This window comes from Arctopsyche grandis, chromosome 9, assembly GCF_051622035.1.
Source record: "Arctopsyche grandis isolate Sample6627 chromosome 9, ASM5162203v2, whole genome shotgun sequence".
Lineage (NCBI taxonomy): Eukaryota > Metazoa > Arthropoda > Insecta > Trichoptera > Hydropsychidae > Arctopsyche > Arctopsyche grandis.
The window spans coordinates 15,768,404-15,795,523 of NC_135363.1; the positions used below are offsets into that span (position 1 = coordinate 15,768,404).

A 27,120-nucleotide genomic window follows, 5' to 3' on the forward strand; every position below is an offset into this window, starting at 1 on the left:
ATCCACCCCACTCTTTTTTGCGATGTTGTCGCTACCACGCACCGTACGCCTTTAGCATACCCCTCATTAATCAGTCAGTGTCGATCTGCATCAATTGGTGCGCGTCAAACTCAAACAAAGATTATTTGGGATACTATGCCAAGATATGGGCGCTGATTATAAACGACTATTATCGCATGCTGACATACGTTGGTTGTCAAGGGGTTAAGTGATGAAGAGAGTATTTCAGCTCAGGGATGAGATCGCTATATTTCTACAATAAAACCAACAACCTATGTCAGAACTCTTTCAAAATATAGACTGTATAACCAAGCTAGCTTATTTGACAGATATTTTTCGCATTTTAAATGACCTTGACTTATCCATGCAAGGAAGAATGTCATCTTGTTTTACAATGGCAGACAATACGGATGGGTTGAAACGTAAACTAAAACTAGGAAGATTCGTGTTTCAAAAGATTGCTATGACATGTTTCACAATTTGGCTGATATTATTTACGTAGGAGGAGAGGAGCTTACTATGACGTCTTTGCGCGATATAATCAGTTGTCATTTGACAAATTTGTCAGAGCGATTCGATTTCTATTTTCCACCAGATGACGATGCACGAAAGGGAAAAGGATGGATACGAAATCCATTTTTGCCATGGAATGATGGCAAATTTGGAAGATAAACTAATTGATCTGACTGCAAATCAAGAATTAAAAAAATTGTTTTGAAACCACAACTTCACTTGCAGGCTTTTGGATCAAATTAAAAGTCGAATTCCCAGATCTTTATGAACTTGCAGTGAAAACTCTTTTACCATTTGCATCAACTTACCTTTGCCGGATTGGTTTCTCAACCATGAGTATAATTAAAACAAAACATCGTAATAGTGTGGATATTTATGATCCATTGCGTGTGGCATTGTCTTCGATTAAACCACGACTGCAAAAGTTATCTAATAACAAACAAGCTCATGTCTCATTAGTTTTTTTTTTCATTTTTTATCTTTGTCTAAGTATGTATATACATATTGTACTTCTTTGAATTCAATAAAATAAATTTTATTACTTAGATTTTATTTTATTTTTATTTGTTTAGAAGTTTTCAACCATATATGTACATATGTACATACATACATATATAACCTTTTTATTTTAAAATATTATGCTGGTCCGTGAGAATTACTGAAAAATACATATATACTGGTCCGCCAGCTGAAAAAGTTTGAGTAGCACTGATGTAATAGTAATTTTAATTTTAATGCATTCAATGTTGGTATGTGTGCAAAGTTTCATACAAAATATTTTTTTAAGTGTTGAATTTAGATTGTTATTTGTCGAATTGGTTTATTTTTCATCCTTAAATGTGGTTACAGTTTTAAAAATGTATCGCTATTTATTGTAGAAGTATTGTCTTGTATCATATTTTATGTGATTTATGGGAAATTTGGTAAATAAAACTTGTTTATATTTGTAACTATTTGTCTTTATTTTGAAAACATCAGTTACGTTATTTTGCATAACATGTATGTATTTAAAACTCATTAGAAAATTTAAAGCGTCATTAATTAGTTTAGAGAAAATCATTTCTTCAGTTCAGGCCAAAGGTATTTTAAAAGTGGCCAGTTGACTAAATTTAGTATTTCTTGTCCACGTATCCAGTGTGGATTGTGTCCAGGAATCCCAAGTTCTTGTCATAGAATCCGTCATATTTTCGGTCGCCTATGATTTTTCCATCGATTAATATCTTATCATCGAGATTATCAACGTAATCTTCTCTATACAAATAATCTTTGTCTGTTTTGTAGGTCGCATCGATATCAACGTAAGATTTGTTCAAATCCTTCATCGACTTGTGGAAAATGAAGACATCCTTCATGTACATGTTCGGGGTGTAGAAATCATGTTCATTGATAATGCGATCGAATGGGAAACCAAGAGCACGGTCATCCATGAAACGAGCACCAGTTCCAACACCAGCAGATAATCTCATGTCGAATCCTGTACCCAAACCAACCTTTGTCAATTTATGGGGAGAAATGATGACGTACAATTGGTATGACATGCCACCTTCTTTGCCTCTAGGCAGGAGGAGATTGTCTGGGAACAGATTATGTCCTTCGCTCATGTCCAAATTGAATTCCTTATCTCCGACTATGCTGTCATCAACGTATTTCATGATTTTGCGCATTGGAGTGCGTTCTCTTCGGCTCAGCAGGAATTCGCGAGAATTGCGTACGATAGTCTTCTTTCCGACATCCAATTTGTGTAAGAATGTGTCAATTTCGAAGAAGTTGAATCTGTTGTCGTTGATGTTGATTCTCTTGCCCATGCTGTCGAATTTGGGTCCGAGGAACATTCTGACGATGACATCGGTGGCCTTGTCGGAGACGACGTCAATCTTAACATCGAATGCTTTGTGGTTGAGGCGATGTTGACGACCAACAAACAAGAAATTGTCCTTATTCATGTTGATCTCATCTCCATTGCGGTATACGGAGTTGGTCATATCGATATCGAATAAGTCGAAGTAGGTGACGAGTTTGTCAACAACAATGTCTTCAATCTTAACTCCAGGGAAGACGAATTCCTCGTGAGTGTAGGATGGGAGAGTGTTCTTGTACATGAAGAAGTAATGCAAGTAGCGATTGTACAGTTGATAGAACATGGGATCGCGAAGGGCCGTTTCGAAGTTCTCCAAAGCTGCTGGTCTTACAAAATGTCTGAAAAATTTAATAAAGAGTGAAATAAAAAAAGAAGCATAAAGCATAAACAAAAATAATAATATATTTAACACATACTTGTCCATAGTCAAGTCAATATTTCCAAGTAGACGCTTGGCAATGAGCGGCATGTAGCGGTAGAAGCGATAGAAGGGAGAGTCGCCATTTCCTTGAATAATGTTACCGAGAATGTTGATGCCATCATGTTTCCTAATGTCAACCCTGCCACCATCCGCCTATTATATATTTAATATATACAATTAATTATCATCATAGAATAAAATTAATTAATTACTGTTGATAAACCTACATTTAAGACGAATCCACTTTGGATTACATCCCGAATTCTTCTTTCGCAGTCTTCGACGTCCATGAAACGATACAGATTCTTTTCGGTAAACAACGACACATAGTTGGGTCTTGATGGGAGGCTTAATCCGTTAGCGTAGTGCAGATTTGACATGAATCCAGTCTTGATTGGCCAGTGCCATGAGAATCTTGGAATTTCACCGAGACCGTTGGATAATCTTTCCATGTAGTAACGGGCCAATAATTGTTGATGGAAGTAATAGTAGATTTCTCCGCGTCTGTCCTTATTCAAACCGTAGATATCGCCATACATCCAGAATGGATAGTCGATATGGTAGTTGTAGTAGAGGGAATTGAGGCCGACATCTTCCGTGAAGTAAGAAATAGCGGTTTCGTCATTAGTTTTCATGTACCATCCGGAGTAGTTGCTTTGAATGAAGAAAGTCTTGTCCACTTGATGCACGCCGTAGTAATCGGCAAGCTTGTCGTCCATAACTTTTCCTTGCATCTTCAGACGCTGTCCTTTTTGGATGACTTCAGAGTTGAGGAAGAAATGAGGGTAGACTTCGTAGTGAGCAGGAAGGATCATTCCTTTGCAGTCGTGACGGTGCATCACAGCCATTCTCAATGTATATACGAACATGCCTTCGTTCATATATTCTCTAGCCCAGCAAGCACACCTGTAGAAAGTGTCGAAGTCCTTGGCAAAGAAGAACACGTTGAATAAGGCGATGGCTTCATGTCTCAAATTTTCATATGAAATCGAGAAAATCTTGTGTCTCGGCAACATGCCAAATTGATAGTAGTAAAGGAATTTCTTCACAACATCGACATTCTGTAAAAGTTAATAAATATTAGGATATCTAATTTTATTTTTTACCAAAATCCAATATTGAAATATTTGTGGGCTTACATTGAATTTATCCAAATTAGCACGAATGTTGAAAGATCTTCCGATGTTCACTTGATCAAGGAAAGCATTTTTCATGTTCACATGGTAGAACAGCCTCAGTACATTCTTCTGTCGCAAGAGAAATTCTTTCGACGCTGCAATTAGAAATTTGATTAATATTAAAATTATTTCTAATGTACAATATATGCAAAAATATAATGTAAAAATTGTGATGGTTAAAATATTCACCTGGTTTTTGCAGGTTTTGTCCCGACAAAAAACCACAGGAGCCAGCTGCTACGCATACAACTAGGAAGAAGAATACGAACTTCATGTTGACTGATGTCGATGACAGAGTGCCTGTTGCTGCATTTAATGCACCTTTTATAACAAAATTAAAACAAAGATTCTATGTATCTTCATTATACAAAGTACTATTTTTTACAAACAAATATTCTAATTATCATATTTGCTTTACAATGTAAGCTCAAAAAAATTGATAAACAACAAATTGTATGTTGCAACATTACATTGTGCTCATTTTCAGTTATCAAATAACAAAAATTTGGCTAATGGTAAAGATATAATATATAAAATTTAAAAAACTGTGACATTTTCATTTCTGCAATATGTACAAAGGCTAAATGCATTTTAATTTATTGTTATTTCATTTCTTTTCATTTATTCACTTATTTTCATTGTTCTAAAACTCAAATTTTTCTATTCTTATATTATATTAATCTTTGTTTTCTATTAATGTTTTTATCTATTGTATTATGGGTTAATGGTCCTTGCAGCCGTATATGTATATTAATAAATAAATATTATACAATTTATATCAAAACATACGTATGTACATACATATGTACATATATAACCGAATAATTTACTTCTAGGGTAACTAATGGTTGATGAACAGATCATTCTGAGACATAAACATACGAAAACTATTAATGAATTTCATATTCTTTACAGATGGAATTTGCATATATGTACGTATGTTATAAATAAATTATTTATGTTGCCGATACCTTTTAAAAAGACTCAAGTTATTAGAAATTACTAATTAATTGGATAGACTATTCCAAATTTTAGCCACTCTATTTGAAAAAAAGCATTGAATTATTAGTAATTATCTCTTTGGAGTCTTAGAGTATGACCTCTCAGATTAGTGATATTGTTAAACGTAAGGGGTTTATTATAGGAAAATTGTAATGATAATTTATAATTTTATACATTTCAATTAGATCATCTATCTTTCTTCTCGTCTACAAAGTAGAATTTATTTTTTAAGGTGATTTAAGTTCGGAAGGCATTTTTGTACTTCTTTGTTGGACCCTTTCTTGATATACTTTCCTTTTCTTTTCTTATCTTTTTTAAAATAAGGCTTCCAATTTGAATTGAACTATACAGTAGTTTTTTTTTGTATTACTACATTTATAATATTTATAGCCTTTTACATTGTGCTTAAGAAAAAATATGTGGTTTTGATGGAGTAATAATTTGAATATTAAAGGTTAAAACTAAATAGTTTATACATACATAACAGTTGGGCTGAAAAGTTCGTAGGCTAGCATAGAAAAAATCTTTTTTTTGTTAGAATTTGATTTTATTATTCAAAATAGTTGCCTTCGAGGGCGATACAACGATTATAGCGGTCATACAATTTTTCGATACCATTTTTATAGTACGATTTGTCTTTAGCCTCAAAATAGGCTTCAGTTTCGGCGATTACCTCTTCATCGGCGCAAAATTTCTGTCCAGCGAGCATCTGAGAACAGGAAAAAGTCGCTGGGGGCCAGATCTGGAGAATACGGTGGATGCAGAAGCAATTCGAAGCCCAATTCATGCAATTTTGCCATCGTTTTCATTGACTTGTGACACGGTGCATTGTCTTGTTGAAACAGCACTTTCTTCTTCTTCAAATGGGGCCGTTTTTCCGCGATTTCGTCCTTCAAACGCTCCAATAACGCTACGTAAGAGTCGCTGTTTATGGTTTTTCCCTTTTTAAGATAGTCGATGAATATTATACCACGCGCATCCCAAAATACTGATGCCATAACCTTGCCAGCCGACTTTTGCGTCTTTCCACGCTTTGGAGTCACTTCATCACGTGCAGTCCACTCCAATGACTATCGATTGGACTCCGGTGTGAAATGATGGAGCCATGTTTCATCCATTGTCACATATCGACGCAAAAATTCGGGTTTATTACGATTGAACAGCTCCAAAAACTGCTCAGAATCATCAATTCGTTGTTGTTTTTGGTCGATTGTGAGCTCGCGCGGCACTCACTTCAAACAGAGCTTTTGCATACCCAAATATTCATTCACGATATGTCCAACACGTTCCGATAATATCTTTAGGGTCTCAAATATCTCAACCAACTTCACTTTACGGTTATCCAAAATTATTTTGTGGACTTTTTTGATTTTTTCGTCGGTAACAGCCTCTTTGGGGGGTCCACTGCGTGCATCGTCCTCGGTTCTCATTTCGCCTCGTTTAAACTTAGCAAACCACTTCTCAACGGTTGATTTTCCTGGTGCAAGGTCCGAATAATGTTTATCAAGCCAAGCCTTGGCTTCAATAGTATTTTTTTCGCCAAAAAGCAATGCTTTATTAACACACGAAATTCCTTTTTATCCATTTTTTCAAACTAATAAAAGTTGCTTCACTCAAAATGCTATATATATATGCACAAACTAATAATACGACAGCTGTCAAATTTATACACGTGTCTTTTGAAGGTTAGGGCTAACTACAAATTATATGGATTTAATACTAGTAGCGCCATATATGTGTCAGCCTACGAACTTTTCAGCCCACCTAATATGTATTGGACAAGTGATTGATCGTTGAAATGATTTATTGAAATATTCTTAGTTCTATTTTCATCCTACGCTTTATTTCAGATGTTATTCTAAATTTTCATTACATTTGTGTTATCATTTCTGCATATATGTATGCAATACATCCATACATATTTACGGTTCAAGGACACTTACCCCTTGGACACACACCCCCCGGACACATACCCCCGGTCAAAGACCCCCTGGTCATTATCCCCCCGTTTAAAAAACCCCCGTGCAAATAACCCCCGCCTAGTATAAAATATTTTATAAAAAAATACAGTATCTTTAATAAAAAGTCAGTATCAATACTTATTTATTTCAGTCAGAAAAAAATACGATTTAATTTCCTGAACTACTTTAAGAATCACTCTTCTTGCTGGATCTGGACCATGAGAATGATTGTTTTACCGGCCCACCAGGTTTGCTCCACCAAGTTTAATTTTAGCCTTTAAACTTGTTACGCCTTTTTTCACACTCAAATTTTCAGCACCGTTTGCTATTTTTTTGTTTAAGTATGTCAAAAACTCCGTGGAGCAAACCTGGGGGGGCTAGTTAAACAATCATTCTCATGGTCTAGATTCAGCAAGAAGAAAAATTCTTAATGTAGTTCAGGAAATTAAAAAATCGTATTTTTTTAATTTCCTAAAATAAATTAGTATTAAATAAATTAAAATAAATTAGTATTGATACTGACTTTTTATTAAAGATACTGTCAATTTTTATAAAATGTTTTTATACTTGGCGGGGGTTATTAGCACGGGGGGTTTTGACCGGGGGTATGTGTCCAGGGGGTATGTGTCCGGGGGGTATGTGTCCAGGGGGTACATGTCCGGATACCCATATGTACATATGTGCATTTACTGATATTTGCACTATAATCATTATCATTATTGGCTTGAAAACCAAAAGCGAGTATTATCTTTCTCCAGTGCAATTGATTATTCCTAAAAATGTGAAAAAAATGGGATGGGGTTGTAATTTAAGAAAATAATATTGATTTTTCTTAAACAAATTTTACAAAACATCCTGACAGTAAAAGTGCATATTCACTTATGAAATATAAAACTTAAATATTTTTGTACGTTTAAGTTGATACATATGCGTATTAGAAAATTTGATTAATTTATATATATATATATATATATATATATATATATATATATATATATATATATATAAATTTAATTTATATATATAAATGCAATTATATATATATATATATATATATATATATATATATATATATATATATATATATATATATATATATATATATATATATATATATATATATATATATATATATATATATATATATATATATGTATGTACATATATGTATATATTCATGTAAAAATATGGGTCCTTTTTAGGTTTGATCGGAATTTATTTACAGTTTTTGTCATCGGATTCTTGTTATACTTATTCTCGGATATGTTATTGCGATGTGGATTTCATAATTGTTTAATCAAGTTGCTAGGTAATTTGATTAATTTAACATTCAACCTGAAAAGGTCATCATGCATATTGAGGACTTTCAAAGTCATGATTTATCAAATATTTGTTGTGTGCGATAATTTTTTTCAAGTTGTCATGCAACTAATTATTATAAAATTTGTTATTTGCAATATTTTTTCTTTGTTTATCATCTTTCATTTTGGAGTAATTAGTCTTTTAATTAATTTATTTTTCCCATTATGCCGTAATAATTATTAACTATACACTGTGTAGTTAAGCCTATGTAGTACACAGTAGTTAAGCCTGTGTAATACACAGGCTACCCCAAAAGCTCTTTTCATTCAGAAAATCTCTTTTAACTAAATACTGTACTGTGTATAAACACTTTCGACCACCTTTTTCATTAAATTTGGGAAGATCTTTGAATGAAATGTTTGATTTCGTCACGAATATTTTGGTTAAGATGTTGAAATTTTCCCAGTTTGTTAGTATAAATTATCTCCCTATAGAAAAAAAGTCAAATTGGACGAAAGATCAACCCAATTGACGTCATCATAAATATTTTAATATCATTCGGCCTGTAAATGTATCCTTTGATACAGCTTACAATCACTCAAATCAAACAGTAAAAATATTTTGTTTTAAAGTTATCCTAAAATAAAATGGTTGCCTTATATGTATAACTACATGGATTCAAATCTATAATACATATATGTATATGTACATCATATATCATACGTGTACGTACATACATGGATCATCGCATAAAAGCACGCGTAATACCATGAATGACTACAAATATTCTATCAATGTTAACAGACTTAAAAAAATCTATACAAAAATATTTATAATAGATATTTTAAGAACACTTGTATTAGTAATATCAATATCAAATAATCTATCTGCTTCTCAAGGTTGTAGTTGATTTTTCACGTAATTTAAAACTATTCTCATAGGTAGATTCCTTTACAGTTTGTGCTCAGGTAAAATTTTTTACAAACGTAAAAACGTTTCACGTGTTAAAAATATACGAATAATTCAGGAAACTTGATGTAAAATGTTCTTGGTACTAGTCATCATCTATATATTTATTCTCTTTTATAAAATACATACATTATAATGAAAACGGTGTACAAAAACCATTTTTGGTTTATCCATACACCGTTGGATTATCGCCATCCAGATTTTATGTCACACACATATAGATCTTGTTGTATAAGTACACAATATACAACCAAGTATATATACATGTACTATATGTATATTTTTTATAATATGTACATAAATATATTGTATATAAACATAATAATACTTATATTTTTTTAATAAAAGTATGCCTTTAGAGCAGTGGTTCTTAACCTTTTCAGTGAGCCGCACCCCTTTGAATGTGAAAATATGTTCCTGCAACCCCTTGAAAAATGAGTTTTGGGATCTTTAATTTATATAAATACATTTATTGCAAGCTTTTTTTTCTCAGCGCACAGATATGCCACTTGATAGGAACAAGGGCTTTTGAATTGTTGCGCCACATAATTTTGTGATTGTACCACTGGCATCAAATCGAGCCCTAATTTGACTTCAAGATGTTCAGACTATGACCTGCACCTTCACCACCATGCACATTGTTGAAATGTTCTAACTACTTTGATGGCTAAAGTTTGGAGTTAGAAAACATCTTAGAACATAGGATGCATTGAGGTCGTTGTGTACCATATTTTTCTGTTATACAAGTGAATCCGTAACCATCATAATCGAATTTAGACTGGCGGTATTTACTACGGTCAAATAATAATTAATAAATAATAATTAGAAAGAACGTATAAAATAATAATAATATGTACTTAAAAATTTTGCGAGGAAAATTCTTACATTTGTGTGATCATTATATCCTTTTCGGGCTTTAATCACTGAACAATTAAGTATATGTTTGTTTCTGCATTTAAATTGTAGATAACTTTTGTAATTCAACTTTCGCGTGTGTACACATGCTAGTCTCAAGAAGTTTTTTGCTGTCTATCTATAGTTTTTTGCTATCTGCCACTGTCACAAAAACAATTGTAAACAGTATACCAGTGGAGACGACGGTGTGCAAATTCTGAGAAAACTGTCGTTATTATTTGAAAGATATGAGGAGAGAGCTTGACGCAATATCCTGCCATAAATTATATTATTTTAGTTATATGTAGCTAGCCAAGCGCTTTCGTAATGAAAAAAATTGGTCGATGTCATCGTATATTGAAAAAGTTTTCAAATATCACAAAACTAAATTTATATTATTAGAAACGCCTCCCGCACCCCCTGATATGCCTTCCCGCACCCCCGGTTAAGAACCACTGCTTTAGAGGCTTAGACCATTCAAGAAATGAGTTTTTAGTTTTTATGTCTTTGTTATTTATTTTGTTTCTTAGTGTAATTGGAAGATCGTTTACCAAATTAGGTATAATGAATTTTAGTAATTGTTTTCCGTACAGATTGCTAAGCTTAGGATAGTTTAACATCAATTAGTTATACTAATTTTAATTAATAAAACGAATTGATGTTAAATAAATGCTAAAACTAGACTAAGTTTTTTTTTAATGACTTTATTGAAAAATTGTTTTATTAATGAATTTGCACTTTATCGTGAATTGTCAGAAGTTTATAAATGAAGTATACTGCTTTTCTTTAACACTGAGTGGTACCCATGAGTTTTGGAATTTTTGTTTGTATTTGGTAGATTTGCTTTAAGTGTATTTTTGATTTAAATCCGTAGCTACTTATTCCATATGAAATTTAATATTAACCTAGTGTTTTGTATAAAGACAATAAAATAGAAAAAGGGATTTCATAATTTCGTAATAATAAAAAGCATTTAAAAATAAAAAAAGGGATTTTAGATTAACTCTTACTATTACTTTCATATTAGTAAATTCCTCAGTAAATGTATGTATGTACATATGTGTATGAAGTTTTAAAAATAAATTTTCTAAATAATATGTATGTACATGTGTATACATGTTAATAAGTAAATGATTTGTTAATTTAGAAATTAAAAATAAATTAGTTTTTTTTTGTAACCCAAGTCTTTATTTGGAAGGTGTTGGTTACATTTTTAAATATTGCATTATATTAATATTCGATAATAAAACTTTAATCATAAATCACATGAAATCGTAATGTACATTTCTATCAAAAATATGATAGTTAGAGTAGTTGCATGTCGAGATCTGGCTTAAAATTTCTTATCTACAAAGTCCGAAAAGTGCGTGTTATCCATATTAGTTGTGAATGTCTTATAGTCCGTGTTCATGAAATGCCTGTCATCCGTGTTCATGAAATGGGTGTCATCCGTGTTCATGAAATGCCTGTCGTCCGTGTTCATAAAGTTATCACCACCGTTCATGGTATTCCTGTCACCCATGAAAGTCTTTTCATTCGTGGTCATGAAATTCTTTTCGTCCATGAAAGTTTTATTGATATCTTTTCCATATCTGTGGTAGATGACAACATCGGTGAAGAACATGTTATCGGTGAAGAAGAAGTTTTCGTTGATGAAGCGGTCGAATGGGAAACCAAGGGCACGGTTGTCCATAAACCGAGCACCAGTTCCTACACCAGCACTAATTCTAGCGTCAAATCCTTTGCCAAAAGCAGTCTTGGTTTGATGATAGGGGGAGATGATGACGTAGAATTGGAACATCATACCGCCGGTTTTGCCTCTTGGTAGCAAGAGTCTGTCGGGGAAGAGATTGTGTCCTTCAGTCATGTCCATCATGAATTCTTCATTACCCTTCAAGCAGTTTTCGAAGGTTTGCATAAGAGTGCGTGCTGGAGTGCGATCTTTACGAGTGAAAGCGAAGTCACGAGAATTGCGCACAATAGTCTTCTTTCCAATTTCCATCTTGTGGAAGAATGAATCGACTTCGAAGAAGTTGTATCTGTTGTTGTTGATGTCAATTTTCTTTCCAAAGCTATCGTATTTAGGTCCCATGAACATTCTGACAATAACATCAGTCGCCTTATCAGAAGTAACGTCGATCCTGACATCGAATGGTTTGTGATTGAGACGATGTTGGGTAGCGACAAATGTAAAGTCATCGTGGTCCTTGTTCATCTCTTCTCCGTTGCGATACATTGCATTGGTCATATCAACATAGAATTCATCGAAATAGGTGACTAGTTTATCAACGAGTACGTTTTCAATCTTAACTCCTGGGAAGAAGAATTCTTCTTGGGTGTATGGTGTAAGGGTATCCTTGAACATGAAGAAGTAATGCATGTAGCGGCTGTACAATTGGTAGAACATGGGATCACGAAGAGCTGTTTCATATTGCTCCAAAACTGCTGGACGGACGAAATGCCTAAAAAAAAGCAACAAATGATTGAAAATAATCGTTCAAATTAATAATAAACAATTTTAAATTGACAGTAAAAGGTTTACTTGTGAGTAGTTTTGTCAGTATTTCCAAGAAGACCCTTTGCGATGAGACCCATGTAGCGGTAGAAGCGATGATTGGGAGAATCACCATTACCTTGAACGATATTTCCAAAAACGTTGATATCTTCACCGTGTTTGATACTAACGAAACTTCCATCTTCCTATTAAAAGTATTGAAAAAAAGTATAAAGTATGTTTAAAGTTTTAAGTAAATATAGTAAATAAATAAAAAAAAAAGTATTTGCTCATTACGTTTAAGACGAATCCACTTCGAACAGCATCCCGAATTCTCCTTTCGCAATCTTCGACACCCATGAATCGATACAAGTTCTTTTCAGTTTTCATATTGAAGAAGTTGGGCCTGGATGGGAAGTCTAAACCGTTAGCGAAGCGAAGATTGGACATGAATCCAGTCTTGATTGGCCAGTTCCATGAGAATCTTGGGATTTCACCGAGACCGTTGGATAATCTTTCCATGTAGTAACGGGCCATCAATTGTTGGTAGAAGTAATAGAATATTTCTCCACGTCTGTCATTGTTCAGTCCGTATACATCTCCGTGCATCCAGAATGGATAGTCGGCATGGAAGTAGAAGTAGTAAGAGTTGAGGCCAACATCTTCCGTGAAGTAAGAAATAGCAGTTTCATCATTAGTCTTCGTGTACCATCCGGTATAGTTGCTGTTGAAGAAGAAGGTCTTGTCCACTTGGTGAACGCCATAGAAGTCAGCGAGTTTGGTGTCCATAATCTTTCCTTGCATCTTTACACGATGTCCCTTTTGGATGACTTCAGTGTTGAGGAAGAAGAAGGGATAGATTTCATAAGGTGCTGGGAGGACGATTCCTCTGCAGTCGTTGCGGTGCATCACAGCTACGGTAAGTGCATACACAAACATGCCTTCGTTCATGTGCATGCGAGCCCAACAAGCGCATCTGTAGAAAGTGTCAAAGTCCTTGGCAAAGAAGAATAAATGGAACAACGAAACGGCTTCATCCCTCAATCTTTGGTATGCTATTGAGAAGATCTTGTGTTTGGGAAGCATTCCATGGCTGTAGAAGTTAAGGAACTCTTTTACAGCTAGAACATTCTAGAGAGGAAATTAATTATGAATCAATTATGAAGTCACTGGGAAAATTCTATGTAAATTGTAATTGATGGATATTGATTATAGCTTACATTAAATTTTTCCAGATTTGCATGGATGTTGAAAGAATTTCCAATCATCACTTGATCCTCGTGGGTATTTTTCATGTTCACATGGTTAAGAAGTCTGAATATATTCTTCTGTCTTACTAAGAACTCTTTCGTCGCTAAAAAACAAATTATTTAATCAAAAAAATACAGTGGTTAAATAATTATTGTATTTACAAAGTCATATTTTTTATATTATATTATATAATATTTATAAATGTTGGGTGAATTGTAATTATATACATACCTGGTTTTTGCTGTACAGTTTCTCCTGAGAGAAAACTGCAAGAAGCAGCTGCCAAGCAGACGGTAAGGAAGAAGAATAAGAACTTCATGATGACCGTTGCCAAAGACTAAGTGCTTGATTCAAAACTGATGTCTCCTTATATACTAAAAGTCTCCGAGATTCGTACTATCTCCGACGTACTTTTTTTGTAAAAAATTGCAACAAATTGATAAATTCATTCGAAAAAATAATTGATTACATATGTATGTACATACGTATTACAATTTCAATCCACACATCCGTATTTTAATTAAAGTAATTTTATTATTATAACATTTAAAAATTTCATTATCATTTTCAAATTGTAGCCATGCAGGTAGATGAGTTTGAACTTTTAACCTCCTAATACTTTTTATCGTGAAGCCAATATTTAAGTTTTTTATATAAACAAAATTAATTGTAGTTTTTTTAAGTTCAAAAATGACTTAATTTAATTCCAGAAGAAAACTCAATTTTTTTTGGGACCTTTATTTTGCATAAAAATAAATAGTATTATATTACATAGCTCGAGAATAATAGTTTTACATTTTCAACTATTTTTTATTTAACATTAATATTGGAATCTTGTTTTTTTTTATATATTATATGTATTTATATAATTTATTTTCTTTATAAATATAACATTCTTTTATTACTCATCATACAAACAAGAGATAAAATTTTCACATAAACATTTTATTTCACATTATTTACCTACATACTCGTATATATACTATGTATAGAATGCAGGTAAAGTGTTGTTTTAATTGAATCAAATATATGTATATATATATATATATATATATATATATATATATATATATATATATATATATATATATATATATATATATATATATGTATATATATATATATACATATATATAGGTAGATAGAAAATTTTTTTAAACTTCCAATAAAATATACATACATAAATATGATTATTTATCCTTTTAGATACCTATATATATGTACATAGGTATAAATATTTTAAAGTTTGTGCTTTGCAACTGCAATTTGTATGATATTATAAAATACATAGGTACATATTTTTTATGTTTTACATATAGTAAAGATATGTTTCAGAATGAGTTTCATAGTATGATAATTGATTTAAGGTACATTATATAATGTAATATAGTTTATGAAGGTAGTAAAAAAATGATAAAAAAAGCATTTGGAGTGTAAAGATATAAAAAATATATTGAAACCCTTTCAATTAATATAATTTCAAATAAATAATTTAATAATTAGAAGTACATATATATGTATATATTATTTTCCTTATAAATTTACAAATACTAATTATTCAATCAATCACTTTAGGATTTAATTTAATTTAATAATGGAATGTAAATATTAAATAGTTTTAACTAGGAAGGTACACATATTATGTATTTATATTGTATACAGGGATATAAAACTTTACTGTAAATATTGTTTATACTTACAAAATATTTCATTTCAACCAATTTATTTTATAATAACTATTTATCTGTAAATAAATATTTATTGATTTACATATTGAATCAATATATGCACATATACATATGCGAATTAAAAAATATGTAAATATGTGTAGTTTTCATGTATATGTAACAGTCAAAGTGTACATTTCGATCTTACATGAACATACTAGTTTGTTCATACACGAACCAATGTGACCAGTTATACTGTACACAAAAGAAAAAATTAACAAACGAAATAGTTTGTTCATGCACAAACTACACATTAGGCATAAGCTTAAGTATTCTCAAATGTTCGACCCATCCTCTATGTATGTATAATATGTATATATGCCAACCCTAGGTTGTAATATTTTTAATACTAGCGGAAACGGGAATTATAGCAACGTTGCAATGCAGTTTCCCTAGGATTTACCTCTTTTATCTCAAAGGTTTTGACAGCTGAAAATTTCATGCGACACCCGGTGAGTCTATTTTAAAATAGCTTTTGACTGTTAGCACTAAGTGTATGAACAAGCCAGTATGTTTATGAACTCAAGGCCGCTCTAGGGGTGGTTGGCACCCGGGTGCAAATCCGAAATTTGCACCCCCCCCCCCCCAATTAAAAAAAATAATAATTAGTGTCTTGTAACATGGTAGATCACAAATATTTTTTCAGTTTAGAAAACGATCTTTCCCCAGATGGCTACTATTACAGGCATAGTCAAACATATTCTAAGAGCTTTTGTAACATTTGGAAACGTATTAGTTAGCCCCTTTTCGAACATATTATCTAAAACGGCTAATGCATTCATATTAATGTAAGTTGAAATTATTTGAAGTTCTTCTAATATCTAAGCACTAATTTGATAATTCGATCTGTAAATTATTGTAGCTTTATCAAGTATTAATAACGAATTTATATTATTTAAAAATTGAAAGGGCTGATTTTGTTTCTTCATAGGTTCAAACCTTTCATCTATTTTGTAAATCTCTATCTATGAGTGAAATAAAAATTTACTTTATAATGATGTTCAGACAAATCAATACTCTCATCCAAATTTTCATACAGAAACATGGCTTTTCTCTTAAGTGGTCTAACTATACCAACAATTGGAAATGTTGTTTCACAATCTATTGATTCAGCAATTATTTTAGCTTCACCCAACACGGATTTAAAGCCATCGTCTGTTCTACACTCTTTTAGATAATCATTGACGATTTCCAGCATTTCTAATGTTGTAGGCCTACATTACGTCAGATTTTTGAATCATATGTCTTACTACATTAATTCTACTTAAAATATTATACCAAATGGCTATGGAACATATGGCTTTTTGACACATATAATTTTTGAAATGATATGAAACTATATAATTTTTTTTTCGTGGAACTTGGCGCCCTTTGCGGGTTTGGCGCTCGGGTGTTCTGCACCCCTTAAAGCGGCCCTGAACGAACCAGAGTGAACACTTGGACTGCACATATACATATGTAAATATCCATGTACATATATTAAACATCAAGATTATTGTATAATTCCTCTTAACAGTTGTAAGATAATATTAGTAAGTATATATGTATGTACACACACATACATACATATGTGTACAAGGTATTTTTGAATGAGACATGTGTTTAATTTTAGAGTAATATTGTATTATAATAAAATTTCAATAATTTAAATACTGAGTGCATGCCATTGTTGAACTTGTTCCATGGGGTTGGCGAGGGCTGCGTTCCAGTGTTCTAGCGCTTTTCCTCTAGCAAACATAAATGATCCCAAAACGAATTTTCCTATGACCTTATCTGAAATACCACATAATGGTCAATGAGTTATTTATTTATAATATACGGAGGATTTATGTTTTTGTAAAAACAATCACCTCTGGAACATTTTGCTCCAGCTTGCAATAAATGCAAGGTGACGCAAGCCAGTGGTATTCCAGTTGCTGGTAGTCTAAAATGGAAACATTCGCTGATAGCCGCTTCTCCATCACCAGTAGCTGGTGCCCAACGACTTCTTTTGCTCTTTACAGCACGATATTGCAAATTCATTGTGACTCGTACATAAACTTGCTTCCTTTCTCCTTTGATCTTTGAATTTTAGAATAAAAGCTTAGTTAATTTGCTGATGTTGCATATAAAATTATTCTATTTCTATAAAAAAATATTGAAATGTCATTCTATCTACTCTACGTAGGTACTCTATGAATGTCAATAAGTACGTTTTTCATAATTGTATTTGATTAAATTTTGAATCATAACAAATATAGCACCTTAAGTCGTCGTGCCTCTATAACAGTGACAGTGAGTCTATGCAAATTTTCGTTATACAACAACGAGACCAACATTTCTCCAAGATCAGAAGTCGGCTCTTGTGGATCCTAGAAAAAATATTTTCAACTAGTTCAATTGTTCGAACATTTCAAACAGAGTTTACACGCATTGATTTGATTTGCACCTTTTCCAGATCGAGTTTGTAAAGGTGAGGTTCTTCCGTGGAATTTTCTTCATCCGGTAGTGCGGCTAAGGGGAAAAGTATGTGGCCCAGAGTTTGTCTAGCTTTTGGTCTTCCACCATCCATCACGGTCATCTTCAAAATCAACTCCTTGAAACTCTTAGTAGACACCTGAAACATGAAGGTGACTTTGGAGAGATAATTTTGCACAGCGATGAAAACAAGACAATCATTTAAGCCGTGACCCGTTTTTTTTCAAAGCGTTATTGATATTGGTAAGAAAAAAACAAAAAAACGCAATCGCTATAGTAACACGATAATTAAAATTAAAATTATATGCAGATAGTGCAAAAGTGACATTCGCAATGCAGTTGTGCGATATTGACTCGTAGTCGTCAAGGAGAGCGCAAATAATACAAATACTAAAACCGTTAATGCGTAATGGTAAATAGCAGAAAATGCGAACGTGTAGAGGGATAGGAAAGCTATAAAACTTTATAAGCCGTGAAAAGTTAAAACGTGGCAATGAAACGTACTCTAACGTATGTATCTTCATGATTAATCTATAAAACTTTAACGTCTTCTCGCTAGAATTATTTATTTTATGTCATTGGAAAGCGTTATATGAGAATTTTCGAGGAAAATTCAATTGATGAATTATTTCAATAGATTTAAATGCATATACTTATGAAGATTACCTAAACACAATCTGCTTTAGAGAGTTTTTAATTAATATTATGTATTATCAGTAATTATAAAAATTGTAAATAGGTTTTTGAGTTATTTTTCCTATTATGCTGTACATTAACATTAGAATAATATATTACTATAATTAAGAACAAAATTAAATTAAAATTGTAAAATAGAAAATGATCAGTAGATCAGTAGCTACTAAAATATATATAAAATGTATTGTGAACATAATTTCGTAATAATAAACAGCATTTAAAAATCAAAAAAAAAAAAAATTATAACACACGAAATTTAATATACGTAATTAATAAACGCAAATACGTTTACATTAAAAACTTATATTTATATGTTTATACCAGTGTAGCTTAATCTGACAACTGCACGTAAACAGCAGCACGAAAAATATTCTGTAGTACATTCTATATGAACACATTCATATGTTCTATAATCTGTAACAACCGATCTATTCATATTATATAGCAGTATGTACATGTCACCGAAATTTATCGAGCAGAAGCGGTTTTCTTTGGCACCTGTAGAAATATTCACACATGACGTGACGTCATAGTGGCGGGTGCACCCGTACTAATAAAAGTGCTACCATGCGGATGTGAATACTTTTGGAAATGTCATATTGTGGCAATATTACGTCGTATCGTCGCGCTCTGTAATGTATATGTAATCCGATGTTGCCTTGCACTCGTCTAAAACAAGTATGAACGTGCTGAAAGCGAGTGGTGCTGTATATTATGAACAGAACTAGTCTCCTTCGTGCGGTGCTGTTTACGTATAGTGCCGGGTCTTTTTCAAAGCGGACTTTGTGAAAATTCAAACTTTCAGGTAAATATGTATGAGCTTCAAAGCTAGCAGTTATATTATAATATATTAATTTGCTTAAAATTTCCTACTTGAAATACGAAAGTTTCCTCGAAGAATGGATTGCACGTTTTCTTTTTCTGTTTAGATTGTAAAGTTCGACGCTCGTCCGGCATTAATTGCAACCTGAAATTTTAATAAAGAATCATGTATTATTTTGAAAATAGACATTATAATGAAATTAACGTCAGATTAAATATTTTTAATACACAAAATATTTTAGAGACACATTTCGAGTGCACTCAAAGTAAACGAAAATTTCATTTTAGCATAAACAACGCGCTGTTCTTTTTTTGACATGCTATTTTTATAATACAATTTTTACTTCTTGATAAAAATGGAAAACTTTATTTGCCTCGTGCCATCGGCGGCTTTCTTTCCTCGCATGTAATTTCGCAAAAAGCTTTCTCAGTTCATTATATTCGCGAATAAAAGCACTTTTAAACAACGACAGTAATTAGAGTTAAAAATACATACAATTTCTCTTTGCCAATTTTATAATTAGCTTCACATTGTACTCGACATAATATGTACGTAAATAAATACCATTTGAACTTGTATAAATACGCAATCTGGATTAGAGTGTGTGTACGTGATCGATTTCGTAATTCTAGCCCATATCAAAGAGCAAATGATTGCCAGCACATATCACCGTGTCCCATCGAGAAGATGATGTGAACCATTTCCCGAAATGTTTGCCCGAATTTAAGTTATCGTAATTTATAGCTGGGTCAATAGAGGTACTCACTCTATCCTAGATATGCTATTCCAATTGTCGGGATATAAATATAATGTGATTGTCGAGGAAGATTGGAACTATTCCATTAGCATTTATAATAGTTTTTATACCTAAACCTACTTAGAATTTAAGCTGTACACTTTCTGAAGAGCGATTTAATAACAAAATTTAAAAAATATCATATTTTAAATAACATTAAACAACATCACCTCCTTTATTTAATCTAGTATTATCCCACGCGAAACTGAATACTTGCACTCTAATATATTTTCTATTCTATGTATGTCTATAGTAAATATTTTATTTGTACATACATACATACATATGAATATACAAAGCAGTGGCGTACCGTCATTAAACCAAATAGACTAGGCTAGTGCCCCAAAATGAAAAAATATCAACAATTCAATTACAATAAATTTAAATAGTTCATATGTTGACTCAGATTAGCGAAGTTCAAAACCGGAATCGTCTCTCAGGTAGTGGTACCTAGTATGGTCCACCGCGTCGTTTGCTTGCACGGACTAGCCGTCAGAATTCTATTTTCTTCGCAGTTTTGTCTTTGTTCCGTCGAAAACAAAACATTTTTTAATTTACTCATCTCTTCAAGTATATATGGAATTTTTACTAAGAATATTCTGATTTGTATCTATCAAACATCATTCTGAACAATTTTTTTTAAATTAAAATAACACATATTTACACATAACTATATGAGTACAACCATGGTAAAGGACTCGGCTCACGAACAGATTCCTTCAGAACAAATTAGTGCGGAGCGTGCGGAAACAAATAACAAGGCCTTGGAATGTTGCATTCTCGAACGATTGTTCGGAAAATCATTTAGAAGATTAAGTTTTGAAGACAAACAAGATGTTTTTAAAATAGGTGGGTTATATAAGCTATTTCTATTAGCCCAAAAATGAAAAATTATAGTCACCACTTCAAGACAGATTATTATAATTCAAAAATTCAAAATATTTTTGCTGTGCATACCTAGTCCCCTTTTTTAAATGTCACAGCACGCCACTATAATTATCAACAAATAAAAAGGCATAATTTCCATGATTGTTTTTATATAAATATAATAAATCGGCAACTGTAGGAATTATTATAATTACAAAAAATCAAACTTTTCGATCTTCTGTAAAATGTCTAAAGCTTCAGAACTTTTACTAAAGAACTTCGAAATCAAAGTTTGTTTTCACTATTCACATTTGTATTGGATCTGAGAGTTGCACAGGATTAATTGCTTTACTAACGGTCGACTGGTAAGTCAATTTTCTGACAGAGGTGGCAATTATTTTGCAAACATTCCGAGACAAAACCAACTATCTCCCACGGGGAGTGGCTGCTATGAATTTCAAATTGTTAACACTGCATGAATAATAAATCAATACGCCATTAACCGAGCGGGTGGCCATAGAGCCACCCCTTTAGCGTCGTAGATAATATACCACACCTAACAAAACAGCAATCTTCAGATCATTTTATTTTTACCTTGAGTCAGCAGAGTATTTATTTCAAATCCAGGGCTAAAATCCTGATAGAAAAAGAAATCGGAAAAAATCAAATCTTATAAAATGGCTTTAGAGTGCCCGTTGTTCGAAAGAGTATTTCTATTTTGTGACACTTCTTTGTGAAAATGTTCTATTATATTAAAAAAAATGGCACAATCTAATATGATTGTACCATTTAAAAATAATGGCACAATCAAATATGATTGTGCCACCCACACAGAAAATCTCAGCGCTTTTCTTAATACATAAATCTATTATTTTGTCAAGAATTACAAAACAAGAAAACAGGTAAGACTGATTTTGTTTACCTGACGTAAGGATCGCACGTGTTGATCGATGCTATGGTGCGTGATGGTAAATTCTTGGCCTTCACCAGGGTAACTAGGAGTTTTTCTGTACCACTCTCATACCGCAGACTAAACCACAATCGTCCCTGGAAAATTAATTACAACATATAATAAACAATAATTGATTAATCCATGATGAAAACCACTACTGAGCAATCTTTGAAATAAACAGGTATGTTAGGTATAATATAATATTATGGCCTAGAATAATTTATCGTCATCATATTAATGGACATAAATTTGACATAACTATCGATGCATATCAGATGAATGTATGTACATACATACATACATACATGACCAAACATTGAATAATAAATTTCAATTATTGTGAGCTCGGAGTACATTGTACATACGAGTATGCTTAATTCATCATTAACAAAATGGGATTCTGATTGACGTCTGTTCCGAAATAAACCCTTTGCATACTAAACATTTTGATGCTGTTATTCAGTTTAAAAGCGTATGCTTATCAGATTATCCATGTGCATATTCCAGCGTATGCAAAATTCGGTATAACATTCCGTTGTATAAAATTAATAATGTATGAATTTTGAAACTTCGACGTGAAATACATACATATGACGTTCTGCATTGCGATTATTATTAAATTTAAACGGATCATTTCAGGTATGAACTGGGCTGGCGTAAAGTTTGACAGTAATTTATCGAGTCCCAGCCATATCCCTTTGCCCTTTCGTATTTTAATATACAGACACAGACTTCGGGGACCGGGTAGGAGCGTTTGGCTACGAAGCCCTCAAAGCCTTCAACTAAACCCTCATAATCTTGCCTTACATGTTTATTTTTTCCCTCCAGTTTCATAACAATGACACCCACTCTCGAATCTCGATATATTCAAGGATTAAGTGTACATAATAAATGTATGTACAAAAAGGTCGTGTTTCACGTATGTACGTATTTAGGTACATATAATTTTAATCAAATTTCGCTAGAAGTTCGTATCTCTTTCCCGAGGGTCTTTTATGCGTAATTAATTGTTACTCCCGACAAAATACCTGTATTCTGGCGTTTAAATGATTAAAAAATCTATTTTTTTAATGTGCAACTCATTCTTGGTGAATTTTTGTATAAAATGTATAAATGTTTCGAAATGGTTATTTTTGTATTTTTATACGAAGAATAAATAAAGTCTACTTCAATATTAATATTCTATTTTTAAATTTCTTTGAAATGGTAAACATCAATAATTTATGTTAAGAAAATATATATCTTGCTTTTATTATTTTAGAAATTCATATTAAGAAATGTTTTCTATAAATAGGCTCACCATATTTCCCAAGACTCAAAACGGGATGCTCCACATAAAAAAATGTCTCTCCACTATTTAAAAAAAAAAATGTTGCACGTCCAAAAAATGTTTGCCTCAAGTAATCATTTATGTACATATATTGTCATGGAACAATAATTTTTATCAGAATATACAATACTTGTATACAAGGAAAATAGAAAAAATATAAAAAAAATTATATATACATATGTATATGTAATATAATATTAGTTTATAATTTGCAGGCTAATTGTCTTTCTGAGACGTGTAAAATTAACAAATAAAATAACTACACATTTTCCTGAAAGATATTGTCGGTTTCTTTTAATTGCAAAAATTATGTGCAACTGAAAATTGTGCAGTTATTTAAAATAATTGTGATGAAAATAATAGCACATAGCGATTTTTTTTTTCAAAAACATGTAAAATGAATCACATAACAAAATATTTAATGTTACTTTAAAATAAATATATTGTATGTAAATGCATTTTTCTCTCCATTCACACGCGAAACATGGCTATGTAATTAAGCTTAAAACTGAATTAATAAACAATAAAAGCTTGAAATCCTTAATGTAATCTTTATTTTCGACAAGTTCTGCTATATATTTTACAACGTTATCGATCACTGTCAAGCAATGCTCCAAAGGGTCGTTTTAGTATATGTATGTATGTATATCCCCGTCAAGCAAGGATAAACAATACTATAAAATTTCAACGAGATCACTCCAATGAATAGACGGTCCCATGTACATATACATACATATACCACACGTTACCGTGTATATGACCGCCGTATAACATGTTTTTTCTGTATGTTTAAAACTATCTGAAAAAAGCCCCATATACCACATCCCACATCCCGCGCTGTGTGTTCGCGCCCTTACTCTTTCTCCCCTTGGAATCGTACATATATCGTGGAAAGAGACGCGGCATAGCGTGGGCTTTGTGCATGTCACTTCGTTCACATTAATAATATTTAAAATTTAATTAAAATTTTTGAAAAAAAAAAATCGTATATTAAATTTAGTCTTTTGTTTATGTCGGCTTCAGTTGATCCGAATTGCGATATTTTACCGAGTGCACGAGTATGTACACACAGGCCACTAGTAAATATATAAAACAAAGATCTTTCGCTTTGTGTAGAGTAATTCATTTCTGATTGGCTCTCGTCAAATTCGTTTCTGATTGGCTGTCGTTAAAGATTCAAATAAATTCGATTCCAATAATAAATTTAATAAAAAAAAAAACAAATGAATGCGTACTATTAGATGCGTAAATGCCATTTTTAATTGTATTATATTACAAGTACCGAGCGAAGTCGAGTGGAACCTATATATGTATGTATATAGTTAGCCCATTTAATACATATGTATATATAAAATTATAAGTTTACCACATGTCCTTCAGGCCACAGTAGATCGTCGTCCAAGAAATTCTCCTGATACAGTGATGGATCAATCACGCCGAGATCTGAACAAGCAGCTTTTCAAAAAATAAAAAGGAATAAATAATCTTAAGTATATTGTAGCAAAGCGTTCGTTAGTTAGTTCAGTAATTCAATACATGAGACTTAACATACATAATTGAGTATACCTTTAATGTACATACATACAAAGAAAATATGTATGTACATATGTAAGAAACATATGTACACTTACTGAATGAATTGGAGCGTTGTTGGGGGCGAATGGGGGCCAAAGTGTCTTCAGGCTCGGTCTCCGCCCCCGAGCCCACATTCAACTCGTTCAGAGAACTCGACCTTGGTGACGGAAGCGAAAAGTTGATCTCCTTAGTTCTATTTGAACAGAAAAATGTAAAGAATAGCGTTAATTTTATTGCATTTGAAAAAAAATGAGATGTCATTGAATAGCCCTAAAAATACCGTTAAAATTTATGACTTTGACATTGACATTGCACTATAGTCATAATGGATACTGAGGCAAATTAATGTGTCGCGAAATATTTGCATTTATTGTATCAACGAAATTATTCACGAAATATCCTTCTAAGACTTTCAGATACCTTGAGAACCACTCTAAAGTTGTAAATACGCCAGAAAATTTTCAAAAGATCGACGTTGAAATTAAAAGGGTTTGTTTGCGAAACGGGGAGCTGTGATGGTACTTGAAAAATTCGAACATTGAATGCCTTTCTGAAACGTACACCTTCGGAACGCAAATTTTACATTATATACAGGTATTTGTAGAGAGCGAATCAATACAAAGACAGCTACAATATATATACAAAACTAAACTGAAATAAATCTTCAGACTTTTTTAGGTTTCATCCGTCAAGAAAACGAGCTGTAAAAATATCTCATTGTCAAAAATTTTCAAACCTCACAGATCAAGGGTTTTGACTCAAAACCCTTGACTGTGAGGTTTAAAACAAGATTAACGAGTACTGACGCAAGCATGCGGGCCGAAGCGGGTGCACAAGTGACTTATTGAATAACCAATAAGGTCTTTAAGATATTTCCGAGCAAAAAAAAAAACAAACCCTAGTCTATCAAGTTAGCAAAAATCATTCAAAACTGAATAATTATCAAGTGGATCTGTATATGTAAATGTATTAAATACATATTTATGTACATTGTACGTAGAGATGTAAACTTTTGACAAATGAGTCTCTTCATATTCATATTAAACGTCGCATTTGAGAAACCGCAGTACAACTGCGGCTCTCAACCTCGCATTCATACATATTTCATAGAAAAGAAAATATTAAACATACATTGTATTTTCAAGATATGTTGTAATTATTACATATTATACATAACACATGGATATATCGATTCGTTTGTACGTCATACCGTTTTGTAGTATCTCATAATTTGAATGTCAATAAATATATACATACATTGTATGCGTTTTAATTAATTGGACTTCAATGTTATCTAACATACAAATAAAACATTTTTTTATATAAATATAATCAAAGAGGTCGACTTTTTCGCCTAATCTCTCTCTCACTCGGCGAAATTACTTATTCTTATCAAATTGTTTTACCTCTAACAAAATTTGCATTTCACCTTTGAACTTTACAAACTTGTATACATCCGCACGCTTAATGAGTTCATGGAGAGAATCCTGGAGGGATGGGGTGGAGAGGGGGGGGAGTAAAACTTACAAGAACTGTGGAGCTTGACCGTTTTGTGCCGGGTAGACCAGGATAGAAGGTGGGGATACTTCCTGGGAGCCGAGAGGAGTCTTGTTCTTCAAAACTTTTTTCACCATTAGTGCCAAGACGCAGAGGATGCCAAAACAAATGCCAATAGCTAACACCATAGGATCTAAAATGAAAAAAAAAAGATTAATACAATTAATACTACATATTATTAGAAATTGGAATTGGACATGTCTACATATGTAACGCATTAAGCTTAATTTTCACCAGCACAGCTCAAGCCGGCAACTGCACGTAAACAGCAGTATGAAAAACATTATATACGGACACATTAATTTATTCTGTAATGTTTGTATATGTGACGTAGATATACATATACGTTTGTATATTTCTGAAACAGGAGCAACCAACACGACCTATTCATAGCCAGCAGCTTGGCTCGGTGGTTGGGCTTTTGTCGAGCACCGAGAGGCGCCGGGTTCGATCCCGTGAGTTGGACCTCGATTGAAAAGAATTTATTCTGAGTATAT

General features: G+C 32.4%; 2 protein-coding genes across 2 annotated transcripts; both read right to left on the reverse strand.

The window, feature by feature from the left end:
• Window positions 1-1,455: 1,455 nt before the first annotated feature.
• On the reverse strand, window positions 1,456-14,195 carry LOC143917289 (uncharacterized). The gene is made up of 10 exons (XM_077438773.1): window positions 14,075-14,195; window positions 13,813-13,946; window positions 12,890-13,723; window positions 12,641-12,798; window positions 11,593-12,560; window positions 4,160-4,276; window positions 3,932-4,065; window positions 3,005-3,853; window positions 2,788-2,945; window positions 1,456-2,709 (listed from the first exon to the last, which is right to left on the reverse strand). Exons 1-10 carry the CDS (start codon window positions 14,160-14,162, stop codon window positions 1,623-1,625), a joined length of 4,527 nt encoding a protein of 1,508 aa, XP_077294899.1. The 5' UTR covers window positions 14,163-14,195; the 3' UTR covers window positions 1,456-1,622.
• Window positions 14,196-17,215: 3,020 nt separating this feature from the next.
• LOC143917290 (synaptotagmin-15-like) lies at window positions 17,216-26,750 on the reverse strand. Its single transcript, XM_077438774.1, has 9 exons — window positions 26,594-26,750; window positions 25,123-25,259; window positions 24,858-24,946; window positions 22,132-22,256; window positions 19,597-19,690; window positions 17,999-18,166; window positions 17,814-17,921; window positions 17,421-17,631; window positions 17,216-17,343 (listed from the first exon to the last, which is right to left on the reverse strand). The coding sequence occupies exons 1-9, from the start codon at window positions 26,698-26,700 to the stop codon at window positions 17,216-17,218; spliced, it is 1,167 nt and encodes a 388-aa protein (XP_077294900.1). The 5' UTR covers window positions 26,701-26,750.
• Window positions 26,751-27,120: the final 370 nt, after the last annotated feature.